Source organism: Mustelus asterias, chromosome 6 (assembly GCF_964213995.1).
Source record: "Mustelus asterias chromosome 6, sMusAst1.hap1.1, whole genome shotgun sequence".
NCBI classification, from domain to species: domain Eukaryota; kingdom Metazoa; phylum Chordata; class Chondrichthyes; order Carcharhiniformes; family Triakidae; genus Mustelus; species Mustelus asterias.
The window spans coordinates 146,740,833-146,763,589 of NC_135806.1; the positions used below are offsets into that span (position 1 = coordinate 146,740,833).

At 50.6% G+C, this 22,757-nt stretch overlaps 1 protein-coding gene across 1 annotated transcript in view; it reads right to left on the reverse strand.

Annotated features, from left to right (window-relative positions):
* Positions 1-22,757, reverse strand: part of nup155 (nucleoporin 155) — a 425,601-nt gene that overhangs the window by 382,724 nt on the left and 20,120 nt on the right. The window contains exons 3-4 of the mRNA XM_078215282.1: positions 14,216-14,353; positions 10,963-11,059 (exon numbers count right to left, since the gene is read on the reverse strand). Coding sequence (XP_078071408.1) covers positions 10,963-11,059; positions 14,216-14,353 — 235 coding nt within the window. The remainder of the gene's footprint in view (positions 1-10,962; positions 11,060-14,215; positions 14,354-22,757) is intronic.

Consider the following 22,757-nt stretch of genomic DNA (forward strand, 5'->3'; position numbering starts at 1 on the left):
CAGGCAGATAGATGAGTGACCGCTAGAAGGGTCAGGCAGTCAGTGCAGGAATCCCCTGCGGTCTTTCCCCTCTCTAACAAGTATACCGTTTTGGATACCGTTGGGGGGGATGGCCTATCAGGGGGTAACAGCAGCAGTCAGAGCAGTGGCACCACGGCTGGCTCTGTTGTTAAGCAGGGAGGGCCAAAGAGCACGAGAGACAGGCGCTTCTGTGGACGTGAAAGAGACTCCAGGATAGTATGCTGCCTCCCTGGTGCCAAGGCTCAGGATTTCTCTGAACCGGCAGAAAGCATTCTGAAGGGAGAAGGTGAACAGCCAGAGGTCGTGGTACATATTGGTGCTAACGACATAGCTGGGAAGAGTGATGAGGTCCTGCAGCAGCAGTTTAGGGAGTTAGGTAGAAAGTTAAAAAGCAGGATGTCTAGGATTATAATCTCAGGATTACTCCCTGTGCCACGGGCCAATGAGGCTAGAAATAGGAAGATGGTGCAGCTCAACATGTGGCTAAACAGCTGGTGTAGGAGGGGAGGTTTCAGATATCTGGACCATTGGGGTCTCTCCCAGGGCAGATGGGACCTGTACAAGAAGGACGGGTTGCATCTAAACTGGAAGGGCATAAATATTCTGGCCGGGAGGTTTGCTAGTGTCACACGGGAGGATTTAAACTAGTTTGGCAGCGGAGTGGGAACCAAAGCAATGGTGAATTAGCTGAAGGGGAACCAGAAAGTAGGGTCAGTAAGACTAAGAGGAAGAGCAGGCTGGGTGTGGTTGCTAATCAAAGAGGGTCTTGTGGACTGAAGTGCATTTGTTTCAATGCAAGAAATGTAATTGGTAAGGCAGATGAATTTAAGAGCTTGGATTAGTACCGGAACAATGTTGTTGTTGCTATTACAGAAACTTGGTTAAGGAAAGGACAGCATTGGCAGTTTAACGTTCTGGGATACAGATGTTTCAGGCGGGATAGAGGGGGATGTAAAAGGGGTGGGGGAGTTGCACTACTGGTTAAGGAGAATAACACAGCTGCACTGTGGGAGGACACCTCGGAGGGCTCATACAGAAGGCAATATGGTAGGCTTCTGCAGAAAATGCAGATGTATGGGATTGGGGGTGATCTAGGAAATTGGATCAGGAATTGGCTAGCGGATAGGAAACAGAGGGTGGTGGTTGATAGTAAATATTCATCATGGAGTGCGGTTACAAGTGGTGTACCTCAGGGATCTGTTTTGGGGCCACTGCTGTTTGTAATATTTATTAATGATCTGGATGAGGGTATAGTTGGGTGGATTAGCAAATTTGCTGATGACACCAAAGTCGGTGGTGTGGTAGACAGTGAGGAAGGGTGTCGTAGTTTGCAGGAAGACTTAGACAGGTTGCAAAGTTGGGCCGAGAGGTGGCGGATGGAGTTTAATGCGGAGAAGTGTGAGGTAATTCACTTTGGTAGGAATAACAGATGTGTTGAGTATAGGGCTAACGGGAGGACTTTGAATAGTGTGGAGGAGCAGAGGGATCTAGGTGTATGTGTGCATAGATCCCTGAAAGTTGGGAATCAAGTAGATAAGGTTGTTAAGAAGGCATATGGTGTCTTGGCGTTTATTGGTAGGGGGATTGAATTTAGGAGTCGTAGCGTTATGTTGCAACTGTACACAACTCTGGTGCGGCCGCACTTGGAGTACTGTGTGCAGTTCTGGTCCCCACATTACAGGAAGGATGTGGAGGCTTTGGAGAGGGTGCAGAGGAGGTTTACCAGGATGTTGCCTGGTATGGAGGGGAGATCCTATGAGGAGAGGCTGAGGGATTTGGGATTGTTTTCGCTGGAAAGGCGGCGGCTAAGAGGGGATCTTATTGAAACATATAAGATGATTAGAGGTTTAGATAGGGTGGATAGTGATAGCCTTTTTCCTCTGATGGAGAAATCCAGCACGAGGGGGCATGGCTTTAAATTGAGGGGGGGTAGTTATAGAACCGATGTCAGGGGTAGGTTCTTTACCCAGAGGGTGGTGAGGGATTGGAATGCCCTGCCAGCATCAGTAGTAAATGCGCCTAGTTTGGGGGCGTTTAAGAGATCCGTAGATAGGTTCATGGACGAAAAGAAATTGGTTTAGGTTGGAGGGTCACAGTTTTTTTTTTTAACTGGTCGGTGCAACATCGTGGGCCGAAGGGCCTGTTCTGCGCTGTAATGTTCTATGTTCTATGTTCTAAAACATTGTGTGATTTCAAGAAGAAATTAGATGTAGCTCTTGGGGCTAAAGGGGTCAAGGGATATGGGGAGGAAGAAGGGATCAGGATATTGAATTTGATGATCAGCCATGATCAAATTAAAGGTGGAGCAGGCTCAAAAGGGCCAAATGGCCTCCTCCTGCTTCTATGTTTCTATAAAATCACTATTATTAGGGAAATGGTGTTGAGGAAATTGATGGTGGGAAAACCCCAGGGCCTGATAATCTACATTCCAGAGTACTTAACTGATTGGCAGAGAGAAAACAAAGAGGAGGAATAAATGGGTAATTTTCTGAATGACAGGCAGTGACTCATGGGATGCCGTAGCAATTGTGGTTAGCAATGCTGCCTCACAGCTCCAGGGACCCGGATTCAATTCTGGCCTTGGGTGACTGTCTTTGTGGAGTTGCATGTTCTCCCTGTGTCTGCGTGGGTTTCCTCTGGCTGCTCCGGTTTCCTCCCACAGTCTATTCTATGAATGTGCTGGGGCCCCAGCTATTCAGCTGGGATGGTGAAGTTCCAGAGCACATTAAGATTAATAAGGATGAGGTATTAGATGTTTTACTGGGCATCAAAGTGCAAAAATCCCCAGGGCCTGATGAGATGCATCCCAGGCCGCTATGGGAGGTAAAGCAGGAGATTGCAGGGGCCCTGACTGAGATATTTCAGTGTTCACTGGCCACAGGTGAAATGCCCGATGACGAGAGGAAAGCTAATGCGGAACCTTTATTCAAGAAGGGAAGCAGTGATTAGCCAGGCAATTACAGGTCAGTTAGTCTAACATCAGTGGTAGGGAAATTGTTGGAAAAATGTCTGGGGTCAGGATTACTTAACATGTGGAAAGTCGGATTGATCAGGGATAGTCAGCACGGATTTTTTGCTGGGAGACCCTGTGTAACTGACTGAATTGAATGCTTTGAAAAGGGATCTAAATATATCGATGAGGGTAGCGCAGTTGATATGGTTTACATGGACTTCATTAAGGCCTTTGATAAGTTCCACATGGAAGACTGGTCCAAAATGTTAAGGCCCATGGGATCCAATGCATGTTGGCAAATTGGATCCCAAATTGTCTTGTTAATAGGAGCAAAGGGCTGGTGGAAGGTTGCTTTTGTGATTCATAGAAGTGGAATCAGTTATTCATAGAATCCCTGCAGTGCAGAGGAAGGCCATTCGGCCCATCGAGTCTGCACCGACCACAATCCCACCCAGACCCTATCCCCGTAACCCCACATATTTATCCTGCTAATCCCCTGACATGAGGGTCAATTTAGCATGGCCAATCAACCTAACCACATTTTTAGACTGTGGGAGGAAACTAGAGCACCCAGAGGAAACCCACGCAGACACGAGGAGAAGGTGCAACCTCCACACAGACAGTGACCCGAGGCCAGAATTGAACCTGGGTCCCTGCTAACCACTGTGCCACCCGTGATTGATTTGATTATTGTCACATGTATCAGTATACAGTGAAAAGTATTGTTTTTTGCGCGCTGTACAGACAAGGCATACCGTTGATAGAGAAGGAAAGGAGAGAGTGCAGAATGTAGTGTTACAGTCATAGCTAGGGTGTTGAGAAAGATCAACTTAGTGTGAGGTAAATCCATTCAAACGTCTGACAGCAGGAGGGAAGAAGCTGTTCTTAAGTCGGTTGATACGTGACCCCAGACTTTTGTATCTTTTTCCCGATGGAAGAAGGTGGAAAAGATTATGTCTGGGGTGCGTGGGGCCTTTGATTATGCTGGCTGTTTTTCCGAGGCAGCGGGAAGTAGAGACAGCGTCAATGCATGGGAGGCTGGTTTGCGTGATGGACTGGGCTTCATTCACGACCCTTTGTAGTTTCTTGCGGTCTTGGGCAGAGCAGGTGCCATACCAAACTGTGATACAACTGGAAAGAATGCTTCCTATGGTGCATCTGTAAAAGTTGGTGAGAGTTGTAATGGACATGGCAAATTTCCTTAGTCTTCTGAGAAAGTAGAGGCGTTGGTGGGCTTTCTTAACTATAGTGTTGGCATAGGGGGGACCAGGACAGGTTGTTGGTGATCTGGACACCTAAAATCTTGAAGCTTTTGAACATTTCCACTTCGTCCCCATTGATGTAGACAGGGGTATGTTCTCCACTACGCTTCCTGAAGTCGATGACAATCTCCTTTGTTTTGCTGACATTGAGGGAAAGATTATTGCCTTCGCACCAGTTCACCAGATTCTCTCTCTCTTTCCTGTACTCTGTCTCGCCATTGTTTGAGATCCGACCCACTATGGTGATGTCATCAGCAAATTGGAGAGGTGATGGCCTTGTGGTATTATGACTAGACTATTAATCCAGAAACTCAGCTAATGTTCTGGGGAGCCGGGTTCGAATCCTGCCACGGCAGATGGTAGAATTTGAATTCAAGCAAAAATCTGGAATTCGGAATCTACTGATGACCATGAAGCCATTATCAATTGTCGGAAAAACCCATCTGGGTCACTCGTCCTTTCGGGAAGGAAATCTGCTGTCCATACCTGGTCTGGTCTACATGTGACTCCAGATCAACAGCAATGTGGTTGACTTTCAAGTGCCTTTGGGCAACTAGGGATGGGCAATAAATGCTGGCCTGCCAGTGACGCCCATATCCCATGAATGAATAAAAAAAGAACTTCAAAATTGAGTTCGAGGGGAATTTGGCCACACAGTAATAGGTGTATAAGGAGTGTAGTAGGGGGCTGAGAACACAGCCTTGTGGGGCACCAGTGTTGAGGATGATCATGGAAGAGGTGTTGTTGCCTATCCTGACTGATTGTGGTCTGTGAGTTAGGAAGTTCAGGATCCAGTCGCAGAGGGAGGAGCCGAGGCCCAGGCCACGGAGTTTGGAGAAGAATTTCGTGGGAATAATGGTGTTGAAGGCTGAGCTTGTAGTCAATAAATAGTAGTCTGACATAGGTATCTTTGTTATCTAGGTGTTCCAGGGTTGAGAGCAGGGCCAGGGAGATGGCGTCTGCTGTGGACCTGTTGCATAGAACATAGAACATAGAACATAGAACATTACAGCGCAGAACAGGCCCTTCGGCCCACGATGTTGCACCGACCAGTTAAAAAAACAAAAACAAACTGTGACCCTCCAACCTAAACCAATTTCTTTTCGTCCATGAACCTATCTACGGATCTCTTAAACGCCCCCAAACTAGGCGCATTTACTACTGATGCTGGCAGGGCATTCCAATCCCTCACCACCCTCTGGGTAAAGAACCTACCCCTGACATCGGTTCTATAACTACCCCCCCTCAATTTAAAGCCATGCCCCCTCGTGCTGGATTTCTCCATCAGAGGAAAAAGGCTATCACTATCCACCCTATCTAAACCTCTAATCATCTTATATGTTTCAATAAGATCCCCTCTTAGCCGCCGCCTTTCCAGCGAAAACAATCCCAAATCCCTCAGCCTCTCCTCATAGGATCTCCCCTCCATACCAGGCAACATCCTGGTAAACCTCCTCTGCACCCTCTCCAAAGCCTCCACATCCTTCCTGTAATGTGGGGACCAGAACTGCACACAGTACTCCAAGTGCGGCCGCACCAGAGTTGTGTACAGTTGCAACATAACGCTACGACTCCTAAATTCAATCCCCCTACCAATAAACGCCAAGACACCATATGCCTTCTTAACAACCTTATCTACTTGATTCCCAACTTTCAGGGATCTATGCACACATACACCTAGATCCCTCTGCTCCTCCACACTATTCAAAGTCCTCCCGTTAGCCCTATACTCAACACATCTGTTATTCCTACCAAAGTGAATTACCTCACACTTCTCCGCATTAAACTCCATCCGCCACCTCTCGGCCCAACTTTGCAACCTGTCTAAGTCTTCCTGCAAACTACGACACCCTTCCTCACTGTCTACCACACCACCGACTTTGGTGTCATCAGCAAATTTGCTAATCCACCCAACTATACCCTCATCCAGATCATTAATAAATATTACAAACAGCAGTGGCCCCAAAACAGATCCCTGAGGTACACCACTTGTAACCGCACTCCATGATGAATATTTACTATCAACCACCACCCTCTGTTTCCTATCCGCTAGCCAATTCCTGATCCAATTTCCTAGATCACCCCCAATCCCATACATCTGCATTTTCTGCAGAAGCCTACCATGGTGAACCTTATCAAACGCCTTACTAAAATCCATATATACCACGTCCACTGCCTTGCCCCCATCCACCTCCTTGGTCACTTTCTCAAAAAACTCAATAAGGTTAGTAAGGCACGACCTACCTGCCACAAAACCATGCTGACTATCACCTATCAATTCATTACTCTCCAAATAACTATAAATCCTATCCCTTATAATTTTTTCCAACATCTTGCCGACAACAGAAGTGAGACTCACCGGTCTATAATTCCCGGGGAAGTCTCTGTTCCCCTTCTTAAACAATGGGACAACATTCGCTAACCTCCAATCTTCTGGTACTATACCAGAGGCCAACGACGACCTGAAGATCAGAGCATGGATGGGGCAGCGTTTGTAAGGGGCCACCTGGAGGGCTTCTTGAAACAGTATGTAGATAGTCCAACTAGGGAAGGGGCCATACTGGAGCTGGTATTGGAGAATGAGCCCGGTCAGGTGGTCGATGTTTCAGTAGGGGAGCAGTTCGGGAACAGTGACCACAATTCAGTAAGCTTTAAGATATTGATGGATAAAGATAAGTACAGTCCTCAAGTTAAGGTGCTAAATTGGGGGTAGGCTAATTACACCAATATTAGGCAGGAACTGAAGAATGTAGATTGGGGACAGATGTTTGAGGGCAAACATGGGAGGCTTTCATGCCTCTGATCTTTGGGTAAGCGTTCTCCAAGGCGGCCTTCGCGACACACAACAGCGCAGAGTCACTGAGCAGAAACTGATAGCCAAGTTCGGCACACATGAGGACGGCCTAAACTGGGATGTTGACTTTATGTCACACTATCAGTAACCCCCACAGCTTGCCTCCTGGACTTGCAGAATCTCACTGGCTGTCCTGTCTGGAGACAATACACATCTCTTTAGCCTGTGCTTAATGCTCCCTCCACTCACATTGTCTGTATCTTTAAGACCTGGTTGGCTGTAGAGATTCGCATTCTAATCAGTATTCTGTAACTTGATTTTGTGTCTCTGTGCTTTGTTTGAGAGCAGATTTCCACTCCATCTGAGGAAGGAGCAGTGCTCCGAAAGCTAATGGCATTTGCTACCAAATAAACCTGTTGGACTTTAACCTGGTGTTGTTAAAACTCTTACAGGGGAGGTCCCAGAGGATTGGAGAATAGCCAATGTTGTTCCTTTGTTTAAGAAGAGTAACAAGGATAATCCAATGAATTACAGGCTGGTGAGCCTTACGTCAGTGGTAACGAAATTATTGGAAAGGATTCTTTGAGACAGGGTTTATTCCCACTTGGGAATAAGTGAACGTATTAGTGAGAGGCAACATGATTTTGTGAAGGGGAGGTTGTGTTTCACTAACTCCATCGAGCTTTTCGAGGAAGTAACGATGATGATTGAAAAGGGTAGGGCAGTGGATGTTGTCTACGTGGACTTCAGTAAGGCCTTTGACAAGGTCCCTCATGGCAGACTGGTGCAGAAGGTAAAGTCACATGGGATCAGAGGTGAGCTGGCAAGGATACAGAACTAGCTCAGTCATAGAAGAGAGAGGGTAGCAGTCGAAGGGTGCGTTTCTGAATGGAGGGAGGGCTGTGACAAATGGCGTTTCTCAGGGATCAGTGCTGGGACCTTTGCTGCTTGTAAAAAATATAAATTATTTGGAGGAAAATACAACTGGTTAGATTAGTAAGTTTGCGGACTTCACAAAGGTTGGTGGAATTGCGGAAAGCGATGAGGACCATCAGAGGATACAGCAGGATATCGATCGGTTACAGATTTGGATGGAGAGATGGCAGACGGAGTTTAATCTGGACAAACATGAGGTAATGCATTTTGGAAGGTCTAATGTGATAGGAAATATACAGTAAATGGCAGAACCCTTCAGGGTATTGATAGGCAGAGGGATCTATGTATACAGGTACGCAGGTCACTGAATATGGCAACGCACGTGGAGAAGGTAGTCAAGAAGGCATGCGGCATGCTTGCCTTCATTGGCCAGGGCATTGCGTTGAAAAATTGGCATTTTCCCAAATATCGACTGGAATATCCCTAGGGTAAGGAGTTTAGATGGGGAGGAGTTTGTTAGGTGTGTTCAGGAGGGCTTCCTGACACAGTATGTGGATAAGCCTACAAGAGGAGAGGCTGTACTTGATTTGGTATTGGGGAATTAACCTGGGCAGGTGTCAGATCACTCAGTGGGAGAACATTTTGGGGATAGTGATCATAGCTCTATCTCCTTTACATTAGCATTGGAGAGAGATAGGATCAGTCAAGCTAGGAAAGTGGTTATTTGGAGTAAGGGCAATTATGAGGCTATTAGGCAGGAAATTAGAGGCATAAATTGGAAGGACGTTTTCTCAGGGAAATGTACAGAAGAAATGTGGCAAATTTTCAAGGAAAATTTGTCTGGAGCTCTGCACAGCAACGTTCCAATGAGACAGGGGGGTTATGGTAGGTTGCAGGAACCATGGTGCACGAAAGCTGTAACGAATTTAGTCAAGAAGAAAAGAAAAGCCTCCAAAAGGTTCAGGGAGCTAGGTAATGTTAGAAATCTAGAAGAGTATACAACTAGTAGGAAGGAACTTAAGGAGGAAATTAGAAGAGCAAGAAGGGGTCATGAGAAGGCCTTGGCAGACAGGATAAAGGAAAACCCCAAGGCATTCGACAAGTATGTTAAGAGCAAGAAGATAATATGTGAAGGAGTAGGACCTATCAAATGTGACGGTGGGAAAGTCTGTATAGAACCAGTAGAAATAGCAGAGGTACTCAATGAATACTTTGCTTCAGTATTCACAGTGGAAAAGGATCTTGATAGTTGCAGTGCAGACTTGCAGTGGACTGAGAAGGTGGAGCATGTGGACATTAGGAAAGAGGATGTGTTGGAGCTTTTGAAAAGCATCAAGTTAGATAAATCGCCGGGACTGGATGGGATGTACCCCAGGTTACTGTGGGAGGCGAGGGAAGAGATTGCTGAGCCTCTGGCGATGATCTTTGCGTCATCAATGGAGACAGGAGAGGTTCTGGAGGATTGCGGATGTGGTTCCATTATTCAAGAAAGGGAGAAGAGACAGCCCGGGAAATTATAGACCAGTGAGTCTAGCCTCAGTGGTTGGTAAGTTGATGGAGAAGATCCTGAGAGGCAGGATTTATGAACATCTGGAGAGGAATAGTATGATCAGAAATAACCAGCACGGCTTTGTCCAAGGCAGATCATGCCTTATGAGCCTAATTGAATTTTTTGAAGATGTAACGAGACACACAAATGAGGGAAGAGCGGTAGATGTAGTTTATATAGATTTCAGCAAGGCGTTTGATAAGGTGCCCCATGCAAGGCTTATTGAGAAAGTGAAGGGGCATGGGGTACAAGGGGACATTGCCTTGTGGATTCAGAACTGGCTTGCCCACAGAAGGCAAAGAGTGGTTGTAGATGGGTCTTTTTCAGCATGGAGGTCGGTCACCAGTGGAGTGCCCCAGGGATCTGTTCTGGGACCCTTGCTATTTGTGATTTTTATAAATGACCTGGATGAGGAAGTGGAAGGATGGGTTGGCAAGTTTGCTGATGACACAAAGGTTGGTGGTGTTGTGGATAGTGTGGAGGGATGTCAGCAGTTGCAACGAAACATAGATAAGATGCAAGACTGGGCGGAGAAGTGGCAGATGGAGTTCAACCCAGATAAGTGTGTGGTGGTTCATTTTGGCAGGTCGAATACGGTGAAAGAATATAATATTAAGGGTAAGACGCTTGGCAGTGTGGAAGATCAGAAGGATCTTGGGGTCCGGGTTCATAGGACGCTCAAAGCAGCGTCGCAAGTAGAGGCTGTGGTTAAGAAGGCGTATGGAATACTGGCCTTCATCAATAGAGGAATTGAGTTTAGAAATCGGGAGATAATGCTGCAGCTGTATAGTACCCTGGTCAGACCCCACCTGGAGTACTGTGCCCAGTTCTGGTCGCCTCATTACAGAAAGGATGTGGAAGCCATAGAAAGGGTGCAGAGGAGATTTACAAGGAAGTTGCCTGGATTAGGTAGCATGCCTTATGAGGATAGGTTGAGAGAGTGAGGTCTTTTCTCCTTGGAGAGGCGAAGGATGAGAGGTGACCTGATAGAGGAGTATAAGATGTTGAGAGGTATTGATAGAGTGGATTCTCAGAGGCTTTTACCCAGGGCTGAAATGGTTGCCACAAGAGGTCACAGGTTTAGGGTGCTGGGGAGTAGGTACAGAGGAGATGTTAGGGATAAGTTTTTCACTCAGAGGGTGGTGGGTGCGTGGAATCGGCTGCCGGTAGTGGTGGTGGAGGCGAATTCGATAGGGTCTTTTAAGAGACTTTTGGATAAGTTCGTGGAAGTTCGTAAGATAGAGGGTTATTGGTAAGCCTAGTAGGTAGGGACATGTTCGGCACAACTTGTGGGCCGAAGGACCTGTTTGTGCTGTCGCTTTTCTATGTTCTATGTTGCAGCTTTATAGAACCTTAGTAAGGCTGCACATGGAATATAGTGTTCAATTCTGGTCACCACACTACCAGAAGGATGTGGAGGCTTTTATTCTATTCCTATTTAATTTGTACCTCATATAATGTCCTCCAAAAACAACACATAGCCAGTCCTGCTTAATGCTCAACTTACCCATCCTCATAATTCCACATGAAGATGTCACTGTCAATGGTAAGCCAAGCTTTGCCAATCTCCGGTAAAACACCCATCATACAATTGCATTGCATGTCTGCACAGGATGTAAGGAACCAAGTAACCGAGCCTGTAACTGAACCCCGAGACTGACCGAGCCTGTAACCGAACCCCGAGACTGACCGGGTCTGTAACTGAACCCCGAGACTGACCGAGCCTGTAACCGAACCCCGAGACTGACCGGGTCTGTAACCGAACCCAGACTCTGACCGAGCCTGTAACCGAACCCAGAGACTGACCGAGCCTGTAACTGAACTCCGAGACTGACCGAGCCTGTAACCGAACCCTGAGACTGACCGAGCCTGTAACTGAACTCCGAGACTGACCGAGCCTGTAACCGAACCCCGAGACTGACCGAGCCTGTAACCGAACCCAGAGACTGACCGAGCCTGTAACCGAACCCCAAGACTGACCGAGCCTGTAACCGAACCCCGAGACAGACCAGGCCTGTCACCTAACCCCGACACTAACTGGGCCTGTAACCGAACCCCGAGACTGACCGATGCTGTAAATGAACCCCGAGACTGACCGAGCCTGTAACTGAACCCCGAGGCTGACCGAGCCGGTAAATGAACCCCGAGACTGACTGAGCCTGTGACTGAACTCCAAGGTTGAACCACGAGAACTAAACCCCAGAGACCGAACGTCCCCCGCCCCAAAGGCCAAGCCCCCAAAAGTGGGCAAGAGAGGGGTTGAGTTTGTGTGAGAGGGGTTGAGCGTGTGCGGCGGGCGAGGACGGGCCTGGGGAGAGGGGTTGAGCGTGTGCGGCGGGCGAGGACGGGCCTGGGGGGGGGGCGGCGGGAGGGGGGGGGGGGGGGGGACGGGGGGCGGGGGCGCCGGCGGGCGAGGCGGGGGCGCCGGCGGGCGAGGCGGGGGCGCCGGCGGGCGAGGCGGGGGCGCCGGCGGGCGAGGCGGGGGCGCCGGCGGGCGAGGCGGGGGCGCCGGCGGGCGAGGCGGGGGCGCCGGCGGGCGAGGCGGGGGCGCCGGCGGGCGAGGCGGGGGCGCCGGCGGGCGAGGCGGGGGCGCCGGCGGGCGAGGCGGGGGCGCCGGCGGGCGAGGCGGGGGCGCCGGCGGGCGAGGCGGGGGCGCCGGCGGGCGAGGCGGGGGCGCCGGCGGGCGAGGCGGGGGCGCCGGCGGGCGAGGCGGGGGCGCCGGCGGGCGAGGCGGGGGCGCCGGCGGGCGAGGCGGGGGCGCCGGCGGGCGAGGCGGGGGCGCCGGCGGGCGAGGCGGGGGCGCCGGCGGGCGAGGCGGGGGCGCCGGCGGGCGAGGCGGGGGCGCCGGCGGGCGAGGCGGGGGCGCCGGCGGGCGAGGCGGGGGCGCCGGCGGGCGAGGCGGGGGCGCCGGCGGGCGAGGCGGGGGCGCCGGCGGGCGAGGCGGGGGCGCCGGCGGGCGAGGCGGGGGCGCCGGCGGGCGAGGCGGGGGCGCCGGCGGGCGAGGCGGGGGCGCCAGCGGGCGAGGCGGGGGCGCCAGCGGGCGAGGCGGGGGCGCCAGCGGGCGAGGCGGGGGCGCCAGCGGGCGAGGCGGGGGCGCCAGCGGGCGAGGCGGGGGCGCCAGCGGGCGAGGCGGGGGCGCCAGCGGGCGAGGCGGGGGCGCCAGCGGGCGAGGCGGGGGCGCCAGCGGGCGAGGCGGGGGCGCCAGCGGGCGAGGCGGGGGCGCCAGCGGGCGAGGCGGGGGCGCCAGCGGGCGAGGCGGGGGCGCCAGCGGGCGAGGCGGGGGCGCCAGCGGGCGAGGCGGGGGCGCCAGCGGGCGAGGCGGGGGCGCCAGCGGGCGAGGCGGGGGCGCCAGCGGGCGAGGCGGGGGCGCCAGCGGGCGAGGCGGGGGCGCCAGCGGGCGAGGCGGGGGCGCCAGCGGGCGAGGCGGGGGCGCCAGCGGGCGAGGCGGGGGCGCCAGCGGGCGAGGCGGGGGCGCCAGCGGGCGAGGCGGGGGCGCCAGCGGGCGAGGCGGGGGCGCCAGCGGGCGAGGCGGGGGCGCCAGCGGGCGAGGCGGGGGCGCCAGCGGGCGAGGCGGGGGCGCCAGCGGGCGAGGCGGGGGCGCCAGCGGGCGAGGCGGGGGCGCCAGCGGGCGAGGCGGGGGCGCCAGCGGGCGAGGCGGGGGCGCCAGCGGGCGAGGCGGGGGCGCCAGCGGGCGAGGCGGGGGCGCCAGCGGGCGAGGCGGGGGCGCCAGCGGGCGAGGCGGGGGCGCCAGCTGGCGAGGCGGGGGCGCCAGCTGGCAAGGCGGCGCCAGCTGGCAAGGGGGCGCCAGCGGGCAAGGGGGCGCCAGCGGGCAAGGGGGCGCCAGCGGGCAAGGGGGCGCCAGCGGGCAAGGGGGCGCCAGCGGGCAAGGGGGCGCCAGCGGGCAAGGGGGCGCCAGCGGGCAAGGGGGCGCCAGCGGGCAAGGGGGCGCCAGCGGGCAAGGGGGCGCCAGCGGGCAAGGGGGCGCCAGCGGGCAAGGGGGCGCCAGCGGGCAAGGGGGCGCCAGCGGGCAAGGGGGCGCCAGCGGGCAAGGGGGCGCCAGCGGGCAAGGGGGCGCCAGCGGGCAAGGGGGCGCCAGCGGGCAAGGGGGCGCCAGCGGGCAAGGGGGCGCCAGCGGGCAAGGGGGCGCCAGCGGGCAAGGGGGCGCCAGCGGGCAAGGGGGCGCCAGCGGGCAAGGGGGCGCCAGCGGGCAAGGTTGAGTTTGTATGCGCGCGAGAGGTTGAGTTTGTGTGTGCGCGAGAGGTTGTTTGTGTGTGCGTGAGAGGTTGAGTTTGTGTGTGTGCGAGAGGTTGTGTTTGTGTGTGTGCGAGAGGTTGAGTTTGTGTGCGCGAGAGGTTGTGTTTGTGTGTGCGAGAGGTTGTGTTTGTATGTGTGCGAGACGTTGAGTTTGTGTGTGTGCGAGAGATTGAGTTTGTGTGTGCACGAGAGGTTGAGTTTGTGTGTGCGAGAGGTTGTGTTTCTGTTAGAGAAATTGAGTTTGTATGTGTGAGGAAGGTTGCATTTGTGTGAGAAAGGTTGCGTTTGTGAGATAGAGAGAGGCTGAGTTTGTGTGTGAGACCGAGTGTGAGTGTGCTTTTATAAAAACCCCCTGGTTTGTCAGTAGAATCGTGACTGGAGTGAAATAACCTATCCTAATACTAAAAGAGAAAACTGTTGGGGTCTAATCTGGTTTCATATGTACCTTGGAGTTTCTGATCTGGTACCCCAACAACCTTTTGAGCTCCAATCACACCAAAGGATACGTCCAAATTGTTCCACCAGTTCTGGAGGCAGTGGGACTCGTCGAATAGGGCTGATCTCTGGGAGGTTGGGTAGAGACACCAGGCCAGGTCCTTGGAGAGGATAATCCATATCTGTCATCCCAGAAAGGGATGGACTGTCTGCAATTGGAGACAAAGAAAGAGGTCAGGAAACCCATCCAGCATGTGAGACCACTCAGACCTCCCCCATGTAGTCTTCATTTTAGCAACTTAATGACTTGTTTTTTCCCAACATTTTATGAAAAATGTTTGTCTTTTGTCTTCAGAGGGTCAGTCTTGTGAAATAGAATACAAGTCACCAAGATTGAATAGCATCGAGCGTGAACCTTGCAACAATCATCTTGTCTTTACACTATGCCATGAGATCAAAGAATTGAGGCCATTTGGCCCTTCAAAGATAAATGCCGTTCAATAAGATTGTGGCTGACCTCAACTCTAACTTCCTGCCTGCCCCACATTATCACTCGACTCCCTTCATGATCAAAAATTTGTTCAACTCATCTTTAAATTAATTTAATGACCCAGCCTCCAGTGCTCTCGGAGGTAGAGCATTGCAAAGGTTTCTTCCGAGAATCTTCAGGTATCTGTACCTGCATGCTTGCTTTCAGTGATGGTGTACGAGGACACCCAGGTCCCTTTGTCTGTCAATATTTCCCATTTATCACCAATTAAATATTCTGCCATTCTATTTTGCCACCCGAAGTGGATAACTTCACATTTATCCATTTTTTTAAAAATTTGATTTATTGTCACATGTATTAAGTGAAAAATATTGATTCTTGCACGCTATACTGACAAAGCATACCGTTCATAGAGAAGGAAAGGAGAGAGTGCAGAATGTAATGTACAGTCATAGCAAGAGAAAAATCAACTTAATGCGAGGTAGGTCCATTCAAAAGTCTGACAGCAGCAGGGAAGTTGTTCTTGAGTCGGTTGGTACGTGACCTCAGACTTTTGTATCTTTTTCCTGAAGGAAGAAGGTGGAAGAGAGAATGTTCGGGGTGCGTGGGGTCCTAAATGATGCTGGCTGCTTTGCCGAGGCAGTGCGAAGTGCAGACAGAGTCAATGGATGGGAGGCTGGTTTGCGTGATGGATTGGGCGACATTCACGACCTTTAGTTCCTTGCGGTCTTGGGCAGAGCAGGAGCCATATCAAGCTTTGAAACAACCAGAAAAAATGCTTTCTATGGTGCATCTGTAAAATTTGGTGAGAATCGTAGCTGACATGCCAAATTTCCTTAGTCTTCTGAAAAAGCAGAGGCATTGGTGGGCTTTCTTAACTATAGCGTCGGCATGGGGAGACCAGGACAGGTTGTTGGTGATCTGGACACCGAAAAAGTTGAAGCTCTCAACCCTTTCTACTTCATCCCTATTGATGTAGACAGGGGCATGTCCTCTTTTACACTTCCTGAAGTTGATGACAATCTCCTTTGTTTTGTTGACATTGTGACGTCAGAAGTGACGTTCGCGAGGGGTCACGGGCTCAAGCTGAGAGGGGCGAAGTATAACTCAGATATTAGAGGGATGTTTTTTACACAGAGGGTGGTGGGGGCCTGGAATGCGCTGCCAAGTAGGGTGGTGGAGGCAGGCACGCTGACATCGTTTAAGACTTACCTGGATAGTCACATGAGCAGCCTGGGAATGGAGGGATACAAACGATTGGTCTAGTTGGACCAAGGAGCGGCACAGGCTTGGAGGGCCGAAGGGCCTGTTTCCTGTGCTGTTCTTTGTTCTTTGTTCATTGAGAGAGAGATTATTGTTGCCGCACCAGCTCACCAGATTTTCTATCTCATTCCTGTTCTCAGTCTCATCATTGTTTGAGATCCGACCCATAACGTGGTGTCGTCAACAAACTTGAAAATCGAATTGGAGGGGAATTTGACCGCAGTCATAGGTATATGTGTGGTTTTTTTTGGCCTTTACTTTTGTAGTAGTATTTTTCTTAAGTTTAAAGTGAAAACCGGAAGTGGGCTGCTAAGGAGGCTGGGAAGGGTTTTTTTAAGCGCGCGAAGTATAAAAGGTAGGCTGCAGTATACAGCGGGCAGCGTCGGGAGCGGGCAGTGGAGTGTGTGGGAAGCTGAGTGAAAGCTGTAAGGGCTTTGGCTCACAGGGCTTAGGCAGAAAGGGCGAGCAGGGGTGAGTTTAATTCATGTTTGCTGCTTCTACCTGGTACTGGCAAGGTGTCTAGGGGGGATGGGTGTGCAGGCAGTGCTATGTTCCTCTTGCACTATGTTTGAGGTGAGGGACGGCGACAGTGTCCCTGCTGATTACATCTGTGGGAAGTGCACACATCTGCAGCTCCTCCAAAACCGTGTTAGGGAACTGGAGTTGGAAAAACTTAGGATCATTAGGGACGCAGAGGTGGCCATAGACAGAAGCTTTAGGAATACAGTTACTCCGAGGAATGAAAACAGATGGGTGACGGTGAGAGGGGCTGGGAAGAAGCAGTCCGTGCAGGGATCCCCTGTGGTCGTTCCCCTTAGCAACAAGTATTCCGCTTTGGATACGGCTGAGGGGGATGACATACCAGTGGTGAGCCGCACTGAGAGGATCTCCAGCACTGTGTCCGTCTCTGTGGCTCGGGAGGGTAAGGGGCAGAGCGGGAAGGCAATAGTTATTGGGGACTCGTTAGTTAGAGGGATAGATAGGAGGTTCTTTGGCAGCAAAAGAGACTCACGGATGGTATCCGCAGGGATCGGTGCTGGGGCCTCAATTGTTTACCATTTACATAGATGATCTGGAGGAGGGGACTGAATCTAGGGTATTCAAGTTTGCTGATGACACGAAGGTGAGTGGGAAAGCGAATTGTGTGGAGAACGCGGAAAGTCTGCAGAGAGATTTGGATAGGCTGAGCGAGTGGGCGAGGATTTGGCAGATGGAATATAACGTTAGCAAATGTGAGGTTATCCACTTTGGAAGAAATAATAGTAAATTGGAATATTATTTAAATGGAGAAAAATTACATCGTGCGACTGTGCAGAGGGACCTGGGGGTCCTTGTGCACGAATCGCAAAAACTCAGTCTGCAGGTGCAGCAGGTGATCAAGAAGGCGAATGGAATGTTGGCCTTTATCGCGAGGGGGATAGAATATAAAAGCAGGGAGGTCTTGCTGCAACTGTACAAGGCACTGGTGAGGCCGCAACTGGAGTACTGTGTGCAGTTTTGGTCCCCTTATTTGCGAAAGGATATATTGGCCTTGGAGGGAGTGCAGAGAAGGTTCACCAGGTTGATACCGGAGATGAGGGGTGTAGCTTATGAGGAGAGATTAAACAGATTGGGTCTGTACTCGTTGGAGTTTAGAAGGATGAGGGGTGATCTTATAGAGACATATAAGATAATGAAGGGGCTGGAATAGGGTAGAGGTGGAGAGATTCTTTCCACTTAGAAGGGAAACCAGAACTAGAGGGCACAGCCTCAAAATAAGGGGGGGGGCTGGTTCAGAACAGAGTTGAGGGGGAACTTCTTCTCTCAGAGGGTAGTGAATCTCTGGAATTCTCTGCCCATTGAAGTGGTGGAGGCTTCCTCGTTGAATAGGTTTAAATCACGGGTAGATAGTTTTCTGATCGATAAGGGAATTAGGGGATATGGGGAGCAGGCGGGTAAGTGGAACTGATTCGCTTCAGATCAGCCATGATCTTGTTGAATGGCGGGGCAGGCTCGAAGGGCCAGATGGCCTACTCCTGCTCCTATTTCTTATGTTCTTATGTATGTTGCCTACTGGATGCCAAGGTCCGTGACGTCTCAGATCGTGTTTTCCGGATTCTGAAGGGGATGGGGAAACAGTCACAAGTCGTGGTACACATTGGTACCAACGACATAGGTAAGAGAAGGGACGGGGATTTAAAGCAGGAATTTCTGGAGCTGGGCTGGAAGCTGAGACCTAAGACAAAACATGTGGTCATCTCTGGTACGTTGCCGGTGCCACGTGATAGCGAGTTGAGGAACAGGGAGAGAGTGCAGTTAAACATGTGGTTGCAGGGATGGTGTAGGAGGGAGGGTTTCAGATACGTGGATAATTGGAACACATTCTGGGGAAGGTGGGACCTGTACAAACAGGACGGGGTGCACCTGAACCAGAGGGGCACCAATATCATGGGAGGGAAATTTGATACGGCTCTTCAGGGGGGTTTAAACTAATTTGTCAGGGGAGTGGGAAAAGGAGTTGTAGTCCAGAAGTCAGTGAGGGTGGTGAGGTATTGGGGAAGGTATCAGGGTCAAGGGTGGGTACCGGTAGACAGGAAGGTGGGTTGAAGTGTGTCTACTTCAATGCAAGGAGCATCCAGAACAAGGTAGAGGAAGTTGGGGCGTGGACTGGTACTTGGGACTACGATGTTGTGGCCATTACGGAGACATGGGTAGAACAAGGACAGGAATGGTTGTTGGACGTTCCGGGGTATAGATGTTTCACTAAGTGTCGGGAAGCTGGTAAAAGAGGTGGAGGAGTGGCATTGTTAATCAAGGATAGTTTAACGGCTGCGGAAAGGCACTTGGAGGGGGATCTGCACACTGAGGTAATATGGGCTGAGGTTAGAAATAGGAAAGGAGCGGTCACGTTGTTAGGAGTTTACTACAGGCCCCCAAATAGTAATAGAAATGTGGAGGAAGAAATTGCTAAGCAGATTATGGATGTGTGTGGGGGTCACAGGGTAGTTGTCATGGGGGACTTTAACTTTCCAAATATTGATTGGAACCTTTGTAGGTCAAATAGTTCGGATGGGGCAGTTTTTGTACAGTGTGTGCAGGAGGGTTTCCTGACACAATATGTGGATAGGCCGACAAGAGGTGAGGCCACATTGGATTTGGTACTGGGAAATGAACCGGGCCAAGTGTTAGATTTGGTTGTGGGAGAGCACTTTGGAGATAGTGACCACAATTCGGTGTCTTTTGTTATTGCAATGGAGAGGGATAGGGCCGTACGGCAGGGCAAGGTTTACAATTGGGGGAGAGGTAATTATGATGCGATTAGGCAAGAATTAGGGGGCATAAGTTGGGAACAGAAACTGTCAGGGAAAGGAACTAATGAAAAGTGGAACTTTTTCAAGGAACAAATACTGTGTGTCCTTGATAGGTATGTCCCTGTCAGGCAGGGAGGAAATGGCCGAGTGAGGGGACCATGGCTCACGAAAGAGGTGGAATGTCTTGTGAAAAGGAAGAGGGAAGCTTATGTAGGGATGAGGAAACCAGGTTCAGATGGCTCGATTGAGGGTTACAAGTTAGCAAGGAACGAGCTGAAAAAGGGGCTTAGGAGAGCTCGGAGGGGACATGAGAAGTCCTTGGCGGGTCAGATCAAGTAAAACCCCAAGGCTTATTACTCTTATGTGAGGAATAAAAGAATGACCAGGGTGAGGTTAGGGCCGGTCAAGGACAGTAGTGGGAACTTGTGTATGGAATCAGTAGAGATAGGCGAGGTGATGAATGCTTTTCTTCAGTGTTCACCAAGGAGAGGGGCCATGTTTTTGAGGAAGAGAAGGTGTTACAGGCTAATAGGCTGGAGGAAATAGATGTTCGGAGGGAGGATGTCCTGGCAGTTTTGAATAAACTGAAGGTCGATAAGTCCCCTGGGCCTGATGCAATGTATCCTAGGATTCTTTGGGAGGCAAGGGATGGGATTGCAGAGCCTTTGGCTTTGATCTTTGGGTCCTCGCTTTCCACGGGGATGGTGCCAGAGGACTGGAGAATGGCGAATGTTGTTCCTCTGTTTAAGAAAGGGAATAGAAATGACCCTGGTAATTATAGACCGGTTAGTCTTACTTCGGTGGTTGGTAAATTGATGGAAAAGGTCCTTCGGGATGGGATTTACGACCATTTAGAAAGATGCGGATTAATCCGGGATAGTCAGCACGGATTCGTGAAGGGCAAGTCGTGCCTCACAAATTTGATAGAATTTTTTGAGGAGGTAACTAAGTGTGTGGATGAAGGTAGGGCAGTTGATGTCATATACATGGATTTTAGTAAGGCGTTTGATAAGGTCCCCCATGGTCGGCTTATGATGAAAGTGAGGAGGTGTGGGATAGAGGGAAAGTTGGCCGATTGGATAGGTAACTGGCTGTCTGATCGAAGACAGAGGGTGGTGGTGGATGGAAAATTTTCGGACTGGAGGCAGGTTGCTAGCGGAGTGCCACAGGGATCAGTGCTTGGTCCTCTGCTATTTGTGATTTTTATTAATGACTTAGAGGAGGGGGCTGAAGGGTGGATCAGTAAATTTGCTGATGACACCAAGATTGGTGGAGTAGTGGATGAGGTGGAGGGCTGTTGTAGGCTGCAAAGAGACATAGATAGGATGCAAAGCTGGGCTGAAAAATGGCAAATGGAGTTTAACCCTGAAAATTTGAGGTGATTCATTTGGTAGGACTAATTTAAATTTGGGTTACAGGGTTAAAGGTAGGGTTCTGAAGACTGTAGAGGAACAGAGAGATCTTGGGGTCCATATCCACAGATCTCTAAAGGTTGCCACTCAAGTGGATAGAGCTGTGAAGAAGGTCTATAGTGTGTTAGCTTTTATTAACGGGGTTGGAGTTTAAGAGCCGTGGGGTTATGCTGCAACTGTACAGGACCTTGGTGAGACCACATTTGGAATATTGTGTGCAGTTCTGGTCACCTCAATATAAGAAGGATGTGGAAGCGCTGTAAAGAGTGCAGAGGAGATTTACCAGGATGCTGCCTGGTTTGGAGGGTAGGTCTTATGAGGAAAGGTTGAGGGAGCTCGGGCTGTTCTCTCTGGAGGGAGGAGGCTAAGGGGAGACTTAATAGAGGTTTATAAAATGATGGAGGGGATAGATAGAGTGAACGTTCAAAGACTATTTCCTCGGGTGGATGGAGCTATTACAAGGGGACATAACTATAGGGTTCATGGTGGGAGATATAGGAAGGATATCAGAGGTAGGTTCTTTACGCAGAGTGGTTGGGGTGTGGAATGGACTGCTGCAGTGATAGTGGAGTCAGACACTTTAGGAACATTTAAGCGGTTATTAGATAGGCACATGGAGCACACCAGGATAGGGAGTGGGACAGCTTGATCTTGGTTTTAGATAAAGCTCGGCACAACATTGAGGGCCGAAGGGCCTGTTCTGTGCTGTTCTGTTCTATGTTCTATGTATATAAGAAGTATAGTCGGGGGCTGAGAACACAGCCTTGTGGGGCACCCTTGTTGAGGATGATCGTGGAGGGGGTGTTGTTGCCTATCCTTACTGATTATGGTCTTTGGGTTAGGAAGTTCAGATCCAGTCGCAGAGGGAGGTGCCGAGGCCCAGGCTTCTGACTATCCACTCTGTCCATGCCTCTCATAATCTTGTACACTTCTATCAGGTCACCCATAGAAATCATAGAAGCCCTGCAGTGCAGAAGGTGGCCATTCGGCCCATCGAGTCTGCACCGACCACAATCCCACCCAGGCCCTACCCCCACATATTTACCCGCTAATCCCTCTAACCTACGCATCTTAGGATTCTAAGGGGCAATTTTTAACCTGGCCAATCAACCTAACCCGCACATCTTTGCACCCCTCAACCTCCGTGAAGACGGGAATGGGTTAATGAACTCTGTAACACTTAAACATTGAGACCCGAACTCTGTAATACTTAGAGATTTGTGAGACTCACTGTAGAGCTCATTGTTTTCGTTAGAGCTCATTGTTTTTGTGTCTGGAGAACTTGTTTTTGTGTATCCACCCAGATAAGAGAAGCAGCTGCTGTGTACAAGTTCATGATTTTTCCCAGCTAATTGTATATCAGGAATGTGGTTAACCCAGCTCGTATAAGCGAAGCTCGACTCCATTTTATGTTGTTATATTATGAACCTTTGTTTAACACGGTGGAGCTGACATGTATGCCTTCTGTGATCGTATAATCATAGATTCATATATATTCATTATATACTATTCATCCTCACTGATATAAAGTGTTATATAGGCCTCTGTACGTCAGTTAACTTGTTTGTGCAAACTTATAATCTAAACAACCCACAGGAGTCCACATGGGGGCAACAAAACAAACAGCCTTGAGATGGCCACGATGACGCGGACTACGCGAAGGATGGAATCGCTGAGGCAGCAATAATTGTAGGAAGATGCGGACGTGACCAGGGGCGAAAATATATGTATAAATATTTGATCTGAACTCATATTCGGTGAGAAGTCTGGAGACCGCATTAGGGATCGGACTTCTCCCACAATTGTGAAAATAAACCACTGTACTTTGACTCACGATGAGTTTCAGAGGTATTATTTCCCTACAACACTCCGTCATTCCAGTGAGAACAAACCAAGTTTCTCCAATCTCTCCTCATAGCTATGCTCTCCATACCAGGCAACATCCTGGGAAATCTTTTCTGTCCCCTCTCCAAAGCCTCCACATCCTTCCGGTAGTGTGACGACCAGAATTGAACACTATATTCCAAATGCCGCCTAACTAAGGTTCGATACAGCTGCACCATGACTTGCCAATTTTTAAACTCAATGTCCCGGCTGATGAAGGCTACCTTCTCCACCTACGTTGCCACTTTTAGTGACCTGTGTAGAACATAGAACA